Source organism: Elephas maximus, chromosome 1 (assembly GCF_024166365.1).
Source record: "Elephas maximus indicus isolate mEleMax1 chromosome 1, mEleMax1 primary haplotype, whole genome shotgun sequence".
NCBI lineage: Eukaryota > Metazoa > Chordata > Mammalia > Proboscidea > Elephantidae > Elephas > Elephas maximus.
Genome location: NC_064819.1, coordinates 184495801 through 184512456, shown reverse-complemented (window position 1 = coordinate 184512456; position 16656 = coordinate 184495801). Strand labels below are relative to the sequence as shown.

The window sequence follows — 16656 nt, the reverse complement described above, 5'->3', positions numbered from 1 at the left end:
CTATCTACACACTAACTTAATACACAAAGGCTCAGTGACAAAGACTGATGCATTCTTAACATTAGCAGTAGATAGGGAGACCATATAGCTTATCATCCACACTATTGAATTATTTACTTCATCTGATGTAATCTTCCTAAAACGTCATATTATGTCATTTTTTTCCTCAATACTAGTCAACTACTCTAAAATGCTACCCAACAAAACCCTGCCCATTGCCATTTAGTCAATTCCAACTCATAACAGCTCTACAGGACAGAGTAGAGCTACCCCATAGGGTTTCCAAGGCTGTAAATCTTTACTGAACAAGACTGCCACATCTTTCGCCCACTGAGTGGCTGTGGGTTCAAACCGCCAACCTTACAGTTAGTAGCTGAGTGTTTTAACCACTGTGTCACCAGGGTTCCTTACTCCAAAATGCCTTGCACATAAAGTCCATGCTCCTAAATAGGCTTCCAAGGCTGTCCATTATCTAGTCTTACTCTATCCTTTCCCTGATGCTATCACCTTATATACAATAGACCTAAAACTATACTTTGTCTCTTTCCCCAGATCTAGGCGTCGGTGGTTTAGTGGTAGAACTCTCTCCTTCCAAGCAGGAGATGGGGTTGATCCTGGCCAAAGCACCTGATGTGCAGCCACGACCTGTCTGTCAGTAGAAGCTTGCATTTTGCTTTGATGCTGAACAGAGCTTCCAGATTAAGATGCCTGAGCAGTGTTTTGTTCCTGGGGTAGCCATGAGTCGGGGCCAACTCAGCAACAGCTCTTCCATTGTGTATCTCATTTTAGTTTATGATACATCATCTTTCTAGTCACATAAGCTAGAAATTTCAGTGCCATATTTGATTTTTCCCTCTACCTGGTCAGCCAGTTTTGTTGATTTTACCATTTCAGTTTTTCTCAGATAAGCTTCTATCTCCATCTTTCCACTTGGCTTTCCTAACTTAAGCTATCATTTCTCACCTGCGCTTGGGCTCTAGCCACACTAAAACCCAAAAAAACAAAAAACCAAACCCAGTGCCGTCAAGTCGATTCCGGCTCATAGCGACCCTATACTGCCAGTTAATCTAGCTGAAGTACAAACTGGACCGCTTAGCCCCCCTTCGAATTATCTGACATGGCTCTCCATTCACTGCCTTGAGAACCAAATACCAACTTTCAAGTGGCATTTAAGGCCCTCTATGATTTGCCCCCACTATGGTTCATCTTTTCCAGTATTTATCCTCTGTATGCTGCAGCCATATGAGACTGGTTAAAAGCTTTTATGATACTAGATCTTTGGCCCTGTATTTTCCTCATCCTAAAATACAGGGATGGCACTGGGTTACCACCTAACAGGGGCTCCTTGGCTGGAATTTCCTTCCCTTCACTTTCTGACAATTGAGATTCTTCTCCTTCAAGACTTAGCTTAAATAAACGCAGTGTGTTTAGGCAAAATGAATAATAGCATTTTATGCACACACAGCCAATTATTTGATATAAAACTTATATTATTCTTAAATTTTATTAAAAAGGGCCAAACTGTAAGTATTTTAGGATTTGTGGGCTACATACAGTCTCTGTAGCATCTTCTTTTTCTTCGTCTTTATAACACTTTAAACATGTAAGAATCATTCTTAGCTCATGGGTGGTACAAAATCAGGCCGTGACCAGATTTGGCCCACTGGGCTGCAGTTTGCCAAGCCCTTGTCTACATATTTGTTCCTCTACCTGACTGAAACTACTTAAAACAAGGTACCATGTTTTCAGGTTTATATCCTCCAGTTTAATACACATGGAATTAAATATGTATAAAGATATTATAGAATAAATAATAATCCCAGCTATATTTTTATATAATGTATTTTTATATAATATATGATCACTGAGACATCTTCATTCCAAATTCATTAAAAATATTGTACATATTTCCTCCGTCACTTTAAAGTAGAAGATTGGATTAGTATAGTCCAATGGTATACTGGATGCAGAAAAACAACAATAACAAAAAACACTCTGGGGGCGGGGGAGAAGAAGGCCTGATTTCAGTTTCCCCTGGTATAAATGCTCTCACTACGGCTGATTTCAGTCTACCAACAGCTAAGCGGCTGGTTTGTAAAAATCTAGTTGGAGTTAGCTCTGGCATACCATATATGGGTACACCAGGTAAAATTGGACTATCTAGCTTTATTCTGGGAATTAATTTTTTCTAATTTATTTCATTAGATGCTCTTTGGCTACCAGAAACAAGCTTCATACTTGCTATTACAGTTGGAATATTTCTGATTCTTACCATCCCATTGTCCTTTGGTAAGTATAATAGATTTTTTTTTAAAGTAGGTAATAAACTACATGATCATACTGATTGACTTATCTCTAAGTTTATCGAATCTCCCACATTAAACATGATTTGATTAAGTAAGTGAAGTTCATAAAATTCACAATGTTGCTGTGGACTGTGTTTTCTCAACCACTAACTTCTGTGAATTTTTCTCTGATTTAGAGATTACTTTATGAAAAATAAATCTGTATTTACACTTTATGGTATACTTTAGATAAAACCAGTTACAGGGCCACCAACTTTAGCTTTATCTTAAGAGTATTTATTTCTGATTGGCTACATAACAAGTGTTTTGTGGCTTATAGTTTGAGACAAATAAAAGAAAAATAACCCTGGGTACAAAAAAAAATGTGAAGGATTAATGGGAGGCCAGTGAAAACCATGGGTCAGGAGAGTTTTGGTCTTAAGGCAGACAGCCTGGGTTTGGAATCAGCAGGGCCTCTTTTGTAGAAGGTCCATTTCTGGCTTTCAGAATCCACTCTTGCTTTTAGACATCTGACCTTCTTACTTCAAATCCCTGCTTATTATAAATGAGTAGCAAAGTAGAAGAATTGAGTTAGGTGGACAGAAATCTACCTCTTTTTCACCACTTATTATACCTAGTGGTGGTCTTAAAAGCTTCTTTTTTTTTTGAGAGATTTAGTTTAATGATGAGAAAATGCAGTAACAACTCTAAAAATATTGGACCTACAGGGTGGCCATACATCCTGGTTCATGCCTGTTGTGTTGCCATACTTATCGGTAGCTCTTTCTTTCAATCCTCAAAATGTCCTGGTTTAGATGATATATGGTTACCCTATCTATTGCTAAAGGAGCCCTGGTGGTGCAATGATTAAATGCGCAGCTGCTGACTGAGAGGTTGATAGTTCGAACGCGCTCGGTGGCTCCCAGGAGAAAGGCCTGGTGATCTGCTTCCATAAAGATCACAACCAAGAAAACACCATGGGGCAGCTCTACTCTGTCACTCGGGGTCACTGTGAGTTGGAATTGGCTCGAAGGCACCCAACAACAGCATCTATCATGAATGTTAAGAATCCCTGACACACTGAAGCATTACAAGAAAGGTGTGACACTGGTCAGAAAAGAACACTTAAGCACATGTTCAGAAAATTGTGGCTAATTTTGTTCATGAATAAAGGAAAGTTACAAGGGGAAATTATAAACATAAAGTTGAACTCTCTTAGGATAAAGAAAGCCAATTTTTTACCAAGTGTGCTCAATCTAATTTATTATTCCCTCAAGCTAATTGGAATCATAAGCTCTTAGAGAGCATGTTGAAACTTGATTTGAGATTTCTTTTCAAAGATTCCACCGAGATAATACGTGAAACTCCCTCAGCTAACTTGGAAAGCTAAAAATTTCAACTGACCCTGCCAAGATTTTAACCTGTGGTTCCAGAGAGTCTAAGTATCGCACAGCTGATGTTTGTGCCACTAAGCCAGCCCTCCAGAATTACGCATATGACTGTGGTATATTTGGCAGTTGGCATATAGGCTTGCCTGCTCGTCTGCTTTCCTACTGGCAAGGAGTGTTACGTGAAGAATCCTTCATCCGACCTTTGCTTGACTACTTGTTCATCACCATTGTTTGAACTCATAACTGTAGTGGATGAATATCAAACAATTTCAGACAACTTATTGTGCTTCCAGGACATCCTATGGATGGATATCCGACTTTCTCAGGACTTGAAGGTCTTTCCTCTGCTTGGAACTTGGATTTTTGAGTATAGCTAAGCTAATTCAGTCCTTTGCTTTTAATAGCAGTGCATGTTATTTTACTAGTAGAAGTGTGCAAATGCATGAGACAAGATTCAGTTGTTAAAATAATAGAAAGTGTCCATTATTTTAAAATTTGCATTGTGCTGATGGCTCTCAACAGCCATACTTATAAATATAAATTGAAACAAGGGTTTAAAAATAAGCATCGACAGCCTTCGCTTTGGTGAGTGGTCATATCTAATACAACATTAGTTTTATGCTGAGAGTAGAGAGAAATATAAAGCAGTAAAATACAACTGCTCACCTCAAGGGTCTTGCCATTTAACGAGGAATGTGAGACATACCTGCGTGAACAGATACATGGCAAAATATGTGTTAAATAATAAGAAAAGGCTATAGTACGTGAAATGTACAAGACAGGACATAGGAAAAGTGCTGAGAGGCATATTTAGTCACATAAGCTCAGAGACGAGAGATCAGCAGAGTTTGCAAGTGGTCTTGGGAGACATCACTGAGGATGCTGGGCTGAAGGTGGGCTTTCAAAAATGAAGAGGGATGTAAGAACAATTCAGGTTTGGAAAATGGCATTAACAAAGGGGCTTAAGACTTTTTTTTTCCCTTTGCACCTCTCAAATGGCATTTCACTTGAATAAAACTCTAACCTGTTGGGTAGAGAAGCTACAATGAAATAAAGCTCAAGTTTAACGATCATCTCCCAAATCATTCTCCCTCTTTCCAATTTCTGATCCAATATTCTAGTATAGATGGGTGATCTTATTGCTATGAGTATATTTTAATCTTTAAAAAATAATACTTTTTAATGATTGTAAAAATAATATCTGTTCACTGGGAAAAAAAAAAAAGCCAATAAAAATCACCCATGATCCCACAACTAGGGAGGACCACGTCTAACACTTGATGGGTTTAATTTCAATAATTTTTCTATGTATTTGAGAATGTATATATGAATGTGAACAAGAATGGGTATATACTCTTGTACCTGTTTTTTTTTTTTTTAATTTGCTGTTATACTGGAAACATTTCCTCACTTCTGCTGGGAAGTATAACCAGGACATGTCTGGACTCAGAAATGGATTTGGTTCACTAATGATTATTATGCAAATTTGTTCTGGTTTATTTTAAATCTAGTTTATCGGTGATTTTGAGAAGTAAATTAATATGGCACTTTAACTTGTTTATAACAGCAGTAAATAAGTATTAAACTCTACTGTGAGAAGTAAGGTGAATGCAATGTGGTGTAAGTTATGTGTTTTTATGTGACTTTTTAACCTAGATTTAATTAGTTTTTCAATTATGTGCATGCTTTTCAATAAAATCCTGTTATTCTACCAATAGTGTTCTTATATACAAACATTTAAAAATATTGTTTGTATTTTCTAGGAAAAAAAGCAAGCAGAGTTTTATCTTGTGAATTATGTCATTTTTTTTCTTTATAGTCTGGCATACAAGATTAAAGAATCAAAAATCTTCCAAGGAAGGCCTGACAGTTCTCATCAACGAAGACAAAGAGTTGGCTGAACTGCGAGGTGTAGCAGCTGGAGTAGGACTGGCTAATGCCTGCTATGCGATACAGTATGTAACCTAGGCATCCTTACCCAACACCTAGGCAGTGGATGGACTACTATACCAAGAGTGTCCATGCATCTGCTTCTCCCAGGACTGCCGTGGGTTATGCCCATTACTCTGGCACAATTATTAATAACATACCCTTCCACTCTCACATGTGACCTGGTATAGATAACAAATTACATGGTTATCCTATCCTAAGGGAAACAAAAATCACTCTGTTTTCCAGTGCTTTATAATTTGGCTCAAAAGTAAATGAAGCAGAGAGGTAATCCTAAATAGAAGAGAATAGATGGTAACATGGTCTGTCCAACTGGAGGCTGCATTTAAGAAAAGAGAAATTTCAAGGGTCTCCTACACGTGCCATTATGCCATCAAGTCAATCTTATTCCTTTTTTAGAAGTTGTATGGTGATTGCTCACTAATCCACTATAAGATGAGTTTTGAACTTCTGTTGTCATCAAAATTAAAGAAAATATTTAAGTGTCTCTTTGGCCAAGACACTATATTATGGTCTATGCAAAATGGAATTTTATAGAGGTAGACCTTGCTTCTAGAAATTATAATTCCAGACAAAAGCAAAGGTTTTGAAGTAGACACAGCCATGTAGAGGTGACTTTTCCTTGAGAAAATACTCAGCGTATCTGGCATTTGACATCCTCTATTAAAAATGCAAAGCATTTTTAATGGAGATGCATTTTTTTCCTCATAATATTCCAGATGAGGAGCTTAATTTTCTGAAGTTCACCTGACAGAGATGGAGTTGATTTTTTTGTGGTCATGATAATCTTGTTTTACCTAAGAGATGAAGTGGGTGAAAAAGTTAAGGTGAAAGCCTTTTTAGCTCATGAACCCAGATGCTTTTATTGCTAAAAGACTATAATCCGTTGCCGCTGAGTTGATTCCTACTCATAGTGACCCTAGAGGACAGAGTAGAATTGCCCAATAGAGTTTCCAAGGAGTGGCTGGTGGATCTGAACTGCAGACCTTTTGGTTAGCAGCTGTGCTCTTAAAATAGATACTAATTTACCTTAGCTGTTTACATAAATTAAAAACCTGAAAACATTAATAACTAGTAACTTCAACAAAGCCCTGGTGGCACAGTGATTAAACGCTGGGCTGATAACCAAAAGGTCAACAGTTTGAATCTGCCAGTCACTCCATGGAAGAAAGATGTGGCAGTCTGCTTCCGTAAAAATTATAGCCTTGGAAACCCTATGGGGGCAGTTCTACTCTGTTCTGTAGGGTCACAGAATCAACTCAATGGCAATGGGTAAATTTTAACAGAACAAGCTACAGTGAAAATCATGCATGCTCCTATCAAAATGATTGTGCCTAGAAGCGAAGTGACATGTTCTGAGTAAAAGGTAGCAGAATAGGGAAGAAATACCGATGCCAATTCCATGTCACTATATCAAACAGAAAGCACTACACTGTTGCAAGTCTGTGCGATTCTCTTTTCTTTCTTACACTGTTCTCTCTCAAACACCAACACCAGCACAAACTTGTAAGCCATATGTATTTTGGCAGAACAAAAATATTGTCATTTTACAGTACTCTTCCGACCCAAGATGAGATTGAAAGTCTTCCTGCCTTTCCTCGGGAAAAACTAAGTCTGCGTCTCCTGTTGGGAAGTGGAGCCTTTGGAGAAGTGTATGAAGGGACAGCGGTAGATATCTTAGGAGCTGGAAGTGGAGAAACCAAAGTGGCAGTAAAGGTGAGGTAGATGTTTGAACTCCTTGAAATGTCACATCAGCATATAGTAGCTGGATTTACATGGATACAAGTATAATAAGAGACGAGTGATCCCAGTTGAAGAGAGAACTTGTAGAATATAGAAGGCTACCTATGGCTACAGAAATCATATGTGTATATATATATTTTTCTTTTTCTATTTCGTACATAGATTCTGTAATCCATATGAAAATCTTCTTAAGAGTTTATATTACCTCTAAGTCTACAAATTAGCTGATACCTGGCATACAGTTTTTTCCCTTCAAACATGCTGTAAGAAAACTGGGGTTATTAGACACGTTCTCAAGCTATTACACCAGGATTCAGGCAAACTTTTTCTTAAAGGAATAGATAATAAATATTTTAGGATTGCTGGCCATATGATCTCTGTCACAACTATTCAACTATGTCATTGTAGTGCAAAAACAGCCATAGACAATATGTAAATGAATGAGTGTGACTGTGTTCCAATAAAACTTTATTTATCGACACTGAAATTTGAATTTCATGTAACTTTCATCTGTTATGGAATATTATTATTATTTTCAGCTATTTAAAAAGCAAAAACAATTCTCAGCTCACAGGTTGTACAAAAATAGGTGACAGGCTGGGTTTAGCCCATAGGCCATAATTTGCTGACCCCTGTCCTAAACAATTATTAAGCATGATATATTTAATAAAGTTTTTAGGAAGCATGGGATATATTGTCATATTTTTGTAAAACTTTCTTTTGCTAGAGCGATGGTGAACCTTTTACATAATTGAGCAATACCCTGATCACTACTTGTTAGGGATCTATTGCTTCTGAGGGTGGGCTATTCAGCTAGAAATGTTGGCAATTCTCTCCACTTCCAAACGATATCATTTAAAAGTCCTTTAAATAATTAGGGAATTGGGTTATCCCAAATATCAGTCAAGAATCCTTTTGGCTACTCCAACCTCAACTGGCTTAAACAAGTGTTTACTTTTTATATAACAAGATGATTGCTGGCTTTGGCACAGTAGTGTGTTGGATCAGGGCCAGCAACTCTGTAATTCTCTTCATTTTTGCACGTACTTGTTGTTTTATGGTCCCAAGATGGCTGCCAAGGCACAGGCATCACATTTGCATTTAGGACATGGAGAAGGGGGAAGATGATGCTAGATGTATCTGTTCAGTAAAGCAATAGTGTTCCATAAGCTTCTGTTCCTTTCAGCTGTTTTCCCCTTACATCTCATTGACCGGAATTGAGTCATATGGACATTCTGATTTGCAAGGGAGGCTGGAAAATTTCAGATCAGGATTTTCGTGATTAGTTGAGATCGATTGCGTGGGACTGGGTACCTTGCCTCTAAGAAATAAATTGGGATATGATTGGGAGAAAACAGATAATAAGTAGAAAATTTTGAAAATTAAGAAATTGGTCTAGAAACCAAATTTGGTCTCTTTTAAAAATTTCTACATTTTTGTGGTGCTTTGTGTAAATATGAATATTTTACCTAGCAGATTTTCCTATGTGAGCAATAGCAATAATGTTGTTAGTTACCACTGAGTCATGACAACCCCATGTGTGCACAGTAGGGTTCTCAAGGCTATGACCTTTTGGAAACAGATTGCTAGGCCTGTCTTCCAAAGTGCCTCTGGGTGGGTTCAAACCACCAAGCTTTCGCCTAGTAGTTGAACACTTAACCATTTGCACCACTCAGCGACTCCTATAGCAAAAAGAGGAGATTAATATTTGGGTAGGTTTACAGAGCAAAAGAACATGCATTATCTATCTCTAGCTTTCAGGGTAGATATTACCAAACCAAAGATTGCCTACATTAACCCACTGAGTTCACAGAAATGTCTACTATACTGATATCTTGCTTTTTTTTATGTTGCACAGACTTTAAAGAAAGGTTCCACTGACCAGGAGAAAATTGAATTCTTGAAGGAGGCACATCTGATGAGGTATTTGGGTAATTATGAAATCAGTTTCCCTTGGTATGGGTGGGAAGCTTTTAACATTCAAAATGACCAGATCATGCCCAAAACAAAGCCAAAAAGCTTAAATGGAAATGCATCTGTAGCAACAAGTATTCTTTTTTTTTTTTTTATTGTATTTTAGATGAAGGTTTACAGGACAAACTAGCTTCTCATTAGACAGTTAGTACACATATACACATATTGTTTTATGAGATTGGTTAACAAACCCACGACATGTCAACAGACTCCTTTCTTGACCTTGGGTTTCCTATTACCAGCTTTCCTGTCCCCTCCTGCCTTCTAGTCCTCATCCCTGGGTGTAGCAAGTATTCTATACTATTCTATAGTAGCTCGTCTTCTGAGCCTTGGTGTAGACAGTCCTTAGATGAAAGGTCTTCCTTCCTTTTATCACCAGTAAGGAGTGTGCTTTGCAAGTAAATTCTGAAGCTGTTCAGCTTTAAACATGCTGTGTTCTTCCAAATGTGTAGAAAGAGCAGGGAGAGTGTTGTCAAGTACAATGATCTTGGTGAAAATTTCTAGGGTCTGAAGGTTTCAGTCAGTTTATGACCATGAAAACTCTTCAAGAGCATCTTAAAGAGAAGACCCAAGGCCAATGGGGTCCCGGGTTATGGGTTCTAGTTATAAGGTTGGGGTTTAATTGCCTTGATGTCTTGAGAAAACAGTCTAGTCAAACCTATGTGTCTTAATTGCTTCTCTAGAAGGCAGAAGATGATATTTCATGCTTGTGAGGACCAAAAAATGTAACGTTTTCAAATATTTTTTTAAGAAGGATGTTAGTCAAAATTACTTTCTTTTCAAAACCTTTGATTTTTAATATGAATGTTATTTCTTCTAAAAATCAGCCTATTTTATCCATATGTATTGGCCACTAGGGGTTGCCATATCCCCTCCTTAAGGCAAGCACACTGACCAGTTCAGTGTTTGGAAAATGAGGCTTTCACTTATTTGAGAAAAAAAGTCAGGACTTTTCAAGTAAACCGTAAGTGAAGAATTGCTTTATTCCATAAAGGCTCTGTTAGGACATAGGTCATTGCCATGTGACCCTGCCTGTCTCTTTCCACCTTTTAGCAAGTTTAATCACCCAAACATTCTGAAGCAGCTTGGAGTTTGTCTCCTGAACGAACCTCGGTACATTATTCTGGAACTGATGGAAGGAGGAGACCTTCTCACGTATTTACGTAAAGCACGGATGACAACGGTAGGAAGTGGGCTCCACAGTGTTGGTTTTGTAATGCAAATACCCTATAATTTCCTATTAATTTTCTCCTTTATGCCTCTAAAATTCAAAGTCTTTAAATTAAGTAGGCAGTTTTGGCTGATGGTCCAACCTTAAAAGACTTCTGTGGAAATTATTCTTATATTTCTTTCGGGTTGGATTAGGACAATTACAACCCTCGACTTATATTTCTGGCATTTTCTGGTTATTTGAACCTGTTTTAGGTGTTTGATGGGAAAATAAGTCCTGGCTGCCATAATCATGTTCTTCTGGAGAACAGTGATCATGTGGATTTGAAGAAGGAACATATACGCCTGTACTTAATCCAAATGCTTTCTGTCCCCAACTGATACTTCCAGCCCTGATTTCTTCATGAGTACTGGACTTGTATGTTCCTACTCAGTTGACATGTTGAGCTGGGTTTTAAAAACTTGGCTAAAACAGAAGCCTGGGTATATAACTGAACTTGGAGAGGGGTGCCAATGTCTGGTCTAGAGATTTCTGAAGACCAGGAAACTGCTGGAATAGCCCATGCTAGTTTTTTTTAGTGGTGCTTGAAGGGGATGGGTGTGGACTCTAGGGATTCCTGTTACTTCCCATGAAAGAGCCAGAGGTTGGAAGAAGGACAGCAACTTTTGGGCCATCAAGCCAACAGCTAGGCAAAGCTATGGGATTCCCAACCTAGAGAAGAGGTTGGTGCATGTGGCTCCCTCTCTGAGGGGCTTCTCAGTGACTAAAGTTGTACCAGACTCTAAGAAAACTAAGTAGGGACTACCATCTCAGCAGAGGCAACTAGCATCAGAGGGAAACAGTCTGAATGAGGACAACTACATACACTTCCGCCACCAACGCCAGGCCTGTCATATGTGCTAATTGTTGTGGGAGAGAGTGAGTCTCATGAATGGGGTGACCACACACCCCTGGTTTGCCTGGGACAGTCCCAGTCTATGTTTGTCATTCCTTTTACTCTCTAAAGTAACCTGGTTTGGACAATAAATTATATACGGTTACCCTACAACAACAACCCATGAGGTTCTCAAAGTTTGAAAGGAGGAGGGCAAGGAAATCCCAAGAAAAAAGGGGTTGGACTGGGAGATATTTCAAGGCCAGATCTTGCCGCACCTCTGCTCTGAGCAGCCAGGATTACTGCTCTAGTTAGGTGAGGGAAAGAGTTTGGTGATTTCTGTTTTAAAAATAATTAAGACAGTTTTATCAAAGGAAAATGGGGCTGTACTAATAACAAGTGACAGAAATATTATGAGAATAAGTCATAGAGGTTGAGGCTCAATACCTACAGGGAGAGGAGGGTTCAATTTCACACAGTTGACAGAAGTTATTTGAAAAAAAAAATAGCCGTTTCCACTTTCCCTCTCCATGAGTTGAACTCCTCAATAAAGTTCTCATATACCTCACAAGGCTCTCTGCCCACACTCATCTGTTGCAGCTCACACGTTTTTTCCCTACAGTGGCTTGGAATCTCTAGGAAGAGAGATGGGGGAAGAGGTCTACGCAGATTTCTCTGACATTAATGGATTTCTGCCTACCCATTCTTGTTGGGTCGCTTTTTGCCCTTTCTTCTTTCTTTCTGTCTCTTTTTGTCCTTTCTTCCTTCCCTCCTTCTCTTCCTCCCTCCTTCCCTCCTTCTCTCTTTCCTTTCTTCTTCCTTTGTCTTCCCTCCTTCCTACCCTCCCTCCCTGCCTTCTTCTTTCCTTTCTTCCTTTCTCATAGACTTTATTTTTTAGAGCAGTTCAGATTTACAGAAAAACTGTGCAGAAAGCATAGTTTCAGAGCACCCCACATATGTTTTTTCTATTAACATCTTGCATTCCTGTGTCTTTGCCTTTTCTTTTCTCCTTCTTTCCTTTCTTGTGGAATGTCTTCTTCTGGCTCACCTATTCCTGCTCCCAGACTTTCTTGTTGGGTTGAATGCATAAGGATTGAATGCAATCTTCTCTTCATTTTTAGTTCTAGAACGTCAAAGCCAAAAGTAGCCTTAGAAAATTTTTGATTCAATATCACATTTTTAGATTTGACATTCTACGACAATATTAAGATAGAAAAAAGTAGTAACACTATCAAAATAATACAAATGCATAGTAGTGAATATACTACCTTCCAGATACAATTCAATTCACCAATCTTCGCTGGGTGTTTATTGTGTGACAGTAACAGTAGGTACTGCAGGGAACAGAAGGTTTCAAGAATCTTACCAGATGGTGGGGAAATCATCATATACAAATAACAAATTTAAGGTAGAACATGGGGCCAAACAGAACTGAGTAAAGAATATACTGCTGAAGCAAGAAAAGGGACAGATTATTTCCAACTGAGGAGACCTGGGAAGGCTTCATGGAAGAGGTGTTCTGCTTGGGATATACCAAGGTGGGAGATTGAAGAGTAGCTGAAATTATACCTTCCCAAAAGACGCATTGCATTGGGTAAATCTACTGCAAAGGACCTCTTTAAAGTGTTGAAGAGCAAAGATGTCACCTTGAAGACTAAGGTGCAACTAACCCAGGCCATGGTATTTTCAATCACATCATATGCATGTGAAAGCTGGACAATGAATAAGGAAGACTGAAGAAGAATTGACGTCTCTGAATTGTGGTGTTGGTGAAGATTATTAAATATACCGTGGACTGCCAAAAGAACGAACAAATCTGTCTTAGAAAAAGTACAGTCAGAATACTCCTTAGAAGCAAGGACAGCGAGGTTGCGTCTTACATACTTTGGACATGTTGTCAGGAGGGATCAGTCCCTGGAGGACATCATGCTTGGCAGAGTACAGGGTCAGTGGAAAAGAGGAAGATCCTCAACGAGGTGGATTGACACAGTGGCTGCAGCAATGAGGTCTAGCATAACAATGATTGTAAGGATGGCTCAGGACTGGGCAGTGTTTCGTTCTGTTGTGCATAGGGTCGTTATGAGTCGGAATGGACTCGATGGCACCTAACAACAACAACAACTGAGTTGTAGAGATGTCGATTAGGCGTAAGCCCAGATAAAAGTTTAATATGTCTGCAGGGTTTGGAAAGAGATAACGGGTGATATACTAGGGCAGCATGTGAAAACACAGGGTGATGGGATGCCCCAAGAGGTATTGCCCCAGGAGATATCAGAAGAAGGTGATAGAGATCTAAGCAGGCAGGCAGGCTGGCAACATTATGAAAATCTATCAGTGGGGAACAGAGTGCTAGCCACCAGACCAAAGTTCAGGAGTAGGATTCTAGGCCAAGAGGATGTCTTTATGAGTAGAGTAGGCTCTCCCAAGAGCAAAGCAGGGTTCCATTCACACGGGAGCCAGTGAACCAGTCAGGATACTCAGCAGGTACTCAGGCTCAGGCCATGAGACAGCTGTCTAGTGGACCTGAATAGGGATGAAGGGGGATTGAGTTTTGGGAATAAGGTCACAGCCTAGTTATCAGAATGAGGTGCGGTCAAGCAGAACCAGTGGCAATGTTGACTCCCAGAATGTCAGGATTATTCCTGTTTTGAGAAAGGAGGTAAGCTTGCCAAGGAGGCAGGGTGGACAGCACTTAAGATCATCTATGTATGAGGAATTAACTTTCTTGGAAGTTGGGAGCCATTTGAGATGCTCGATGAAGCCTATGGATGGAGATGGAGAATAAGGAGGGAACTCCAGGAAAAAAAAATAATAGTAAAAAAAAAAAAAAGGAGAGAAGTTGAGAAATGCAGAGCAGGTGTAAAGAACAGCAGGTAGTCTGGTGTGACTGAAGCAAGATTGTGAGAGGAGAAACAACGGGATATAAAAGGACATAAAGAGAGGCTGGTCCAGCCCGGAAGTGCCTTGGAGGCTGGTCTCTGGGATTTGTAATGAATGGTCTTTAACAGGCAGTGGGCTTCAAGGAAGTGAGTTAATTAAAGCTGTGTTCTAGGAAGAATAAGTTGGAAATACAGTATAGGAGGCTGGGGAAAGGGGGAGTTTTTGGATGGTTCAAACTAGGGATGATAAAATCCTTAACCAGGGTAGTTGCAGGAAAATAGAAAGGAGCAGATACTATATGAATATAGCCCCTGGGCAGGAAATTTCAATTTGTTCCACATGGTACTAATAAAAACTTCATCTGGCTTTTTTTCCCTAGAAATCATCGTAACCAGTACAGGCTAAACTGTATATTTGTGCTGGCTGTCTTAGATGAGAGAAGGAATCTGTGACCTTGAAATAGAATATTGCTAACTTTATTAAGTGCTATTTTTTGTTTTTTTTTATTAAGTGCCTGTTGGGCACTAGCTATGTTACAAACATTATCCTGCAAGGTCAGTAATATGATTCTTGCTTAACATATGATAAAGTCGCTTAGTGAATTAAGCAACTTGAGCAAAATCACACAACTGCTAAGTAGCAGAACTAGGGTGTCTCACCTGACACTGTGAGATCTTTCCAATAAAGATCCCATACTGCCTCTCTGCCTCTGTTCACTAAATAGAGCATATCATTTATTTATCTATACCTTGGTCAAAAGCATATACATTTAGGTCTTTTCCTTTTTGTTTGAGCTCTTGTAACCATAAATTAAAAATGCTTTTAAAACATTATACACACACACACACATACATATATATGTTATAGTTGATATCAATGGATGGGATACATATGTGTATATATATAGCGCAATATGGAAAATGGCCTGTAATTTTTCCTTCATTTCTTACAGTTTCATGGCCCTTTACTCACCTTGGTTGACCTTGTAGACCTATGTGTAGATATTTCAAAAGGTTGTGTCTACTTGGAGCAGATGCACTTCATTCACAGGTATAGTGACGTTCTGGATACAAGGTTATTATGGATATTGGCACAATTAATCACCTGTAGTTTTTAGTTTGGGTAAAACACATAAGAATAATTAAACATTTTAATCCCTTCAAAATAGCAATAATATCTGTAAGAAGTCTTTTCTTTACAGACATACTAGTGTTGCTTATCTGATCTCTAGAAATTTATTAGTATTATTATTAAATATAGTTTCTGCCATAGGGATCTGGCAGCTCGGAATTGCCTTGTCTCAGTGAAAGACTATACAAGTCCGTCACGGATAGTGAAGATTGGGGACTTTGGACTTGCCAGGGACATCTACAAAAATGATTACTATAGAAAGAGAGGAGAAGGCCTGCTGCCTGTTCGGTGGATGGCTCCAGAAAGTTTGATGGATGGAATCTTCACTACTCAATCTGATGTATGGTGAGCTCCACAGGACCCAGAGAAATACGGCTCATCATAAAATGTCAGAGCCGGAAGGGATTGCAAAAGGTCATCTCACCTTTGTTTTTATATGAGAAAACAGAAGAACAGAGCAGTTAAGTGATTTATCTGAAGTTAAAGTTAAAGCTGGTGGCCAAGATGGAACTATTCCTGTTTCAGCAGCTTACAGCACCTCCCATTAGTGTACGAGATAGATACATTTACTCCAAGTATTTTATTACGCTCCAAAGGTATAAAAGCATATGGCTGGTAGAAATTGATACTTATGAATTAATGTCCATGTGTATGTCCAAATACCTACTGTTTGGGGATATTTGGTCATTAATTTGTAAGTAGCCTTTAAATCATGGATCTCAAAAAGAATAGGACATTGGGGAGGTTTGAACACCTCTATAGGGTCACTGTGAGTCACAATCAATGGCAAAGGTTTTGGGTTTTTATTTATTTATTTACTATTATTTAAATAGCCCCATCATTTTTGCTTCTTGACCCCAAACCTTTGATTAGAACTGCTCAAAATGTAGAGTTGATTTGTTTAGTAGCTTTTAAGTTGGACTGGTTCTAGAAAAAATTGGTGATGAGGTAAAATTGGTCCTCAGGGCCGCCAGTTTTTATTCATGCTTTCCCTCTCCACGTTTACTAGCATTTTATCCCCCTCAAACTTAGAAGAAGAAAAAAGAAAAAAAAAGGTAAAATGCTCTCTTGCTCACCCTTAGCTTGGTGTGTCTGCATATTAATGGAGGTCTCCAGATGCAGCTTCAGCCAGGGGACAGGAACAGAGGGGTGTGTGTGTACATGCACGTGTGTGCATGCACTCCCACTATGTCTTACCTATCATCTCTGAAGCTACACGAAGTAGGCAGTTGCTTGTTTTAATTTTTCCTGCCTTTA

General features: G+C 38.9%; 1 protein-coding gene across 4 annotated transcripts in view; it reads left to right on the top strand.

Annotated features, from left to right (window-relative positions):
• ROS1 (ROS proto-oncogene 1, receptor tyrosine kinase) overlaps window positions 1–16656 on the top strand; it is a 125015-nt gene that overhangs the window by 83503 nt on the left and 24856 nt on the right. For all 4 annotated transcript variants that reach the window (XM_049899801.1, XM_049899800.1, XM_049899802.1 and 1 more), the window contains 7 exons: window positions 2206–2289; window positions 5496–5631; window positions 7180–7342; window positions 9228–9292; window positions 10397–10526; window positions 15221–15318; window positions 15541–15744. In XM_049899801.1, the coding sequence (XP_049755758.1) occupies window positions 2206–2289; window positions 5496–5631; window positions 7180–7342; window positions 9228–9292; window positions 10397–10526; window positions 15221–15318; window positions 15541–15744 (880 nt within the window). The remainder of the gene's footprint in view (window positions 1–2205; window positions 2290–5495; window positions 5632–7179; window positions 7343–9227; window positions 9293–10396; window positions 10527–15220; window positions 15319–15540; window positions 15745–16656) is intronic.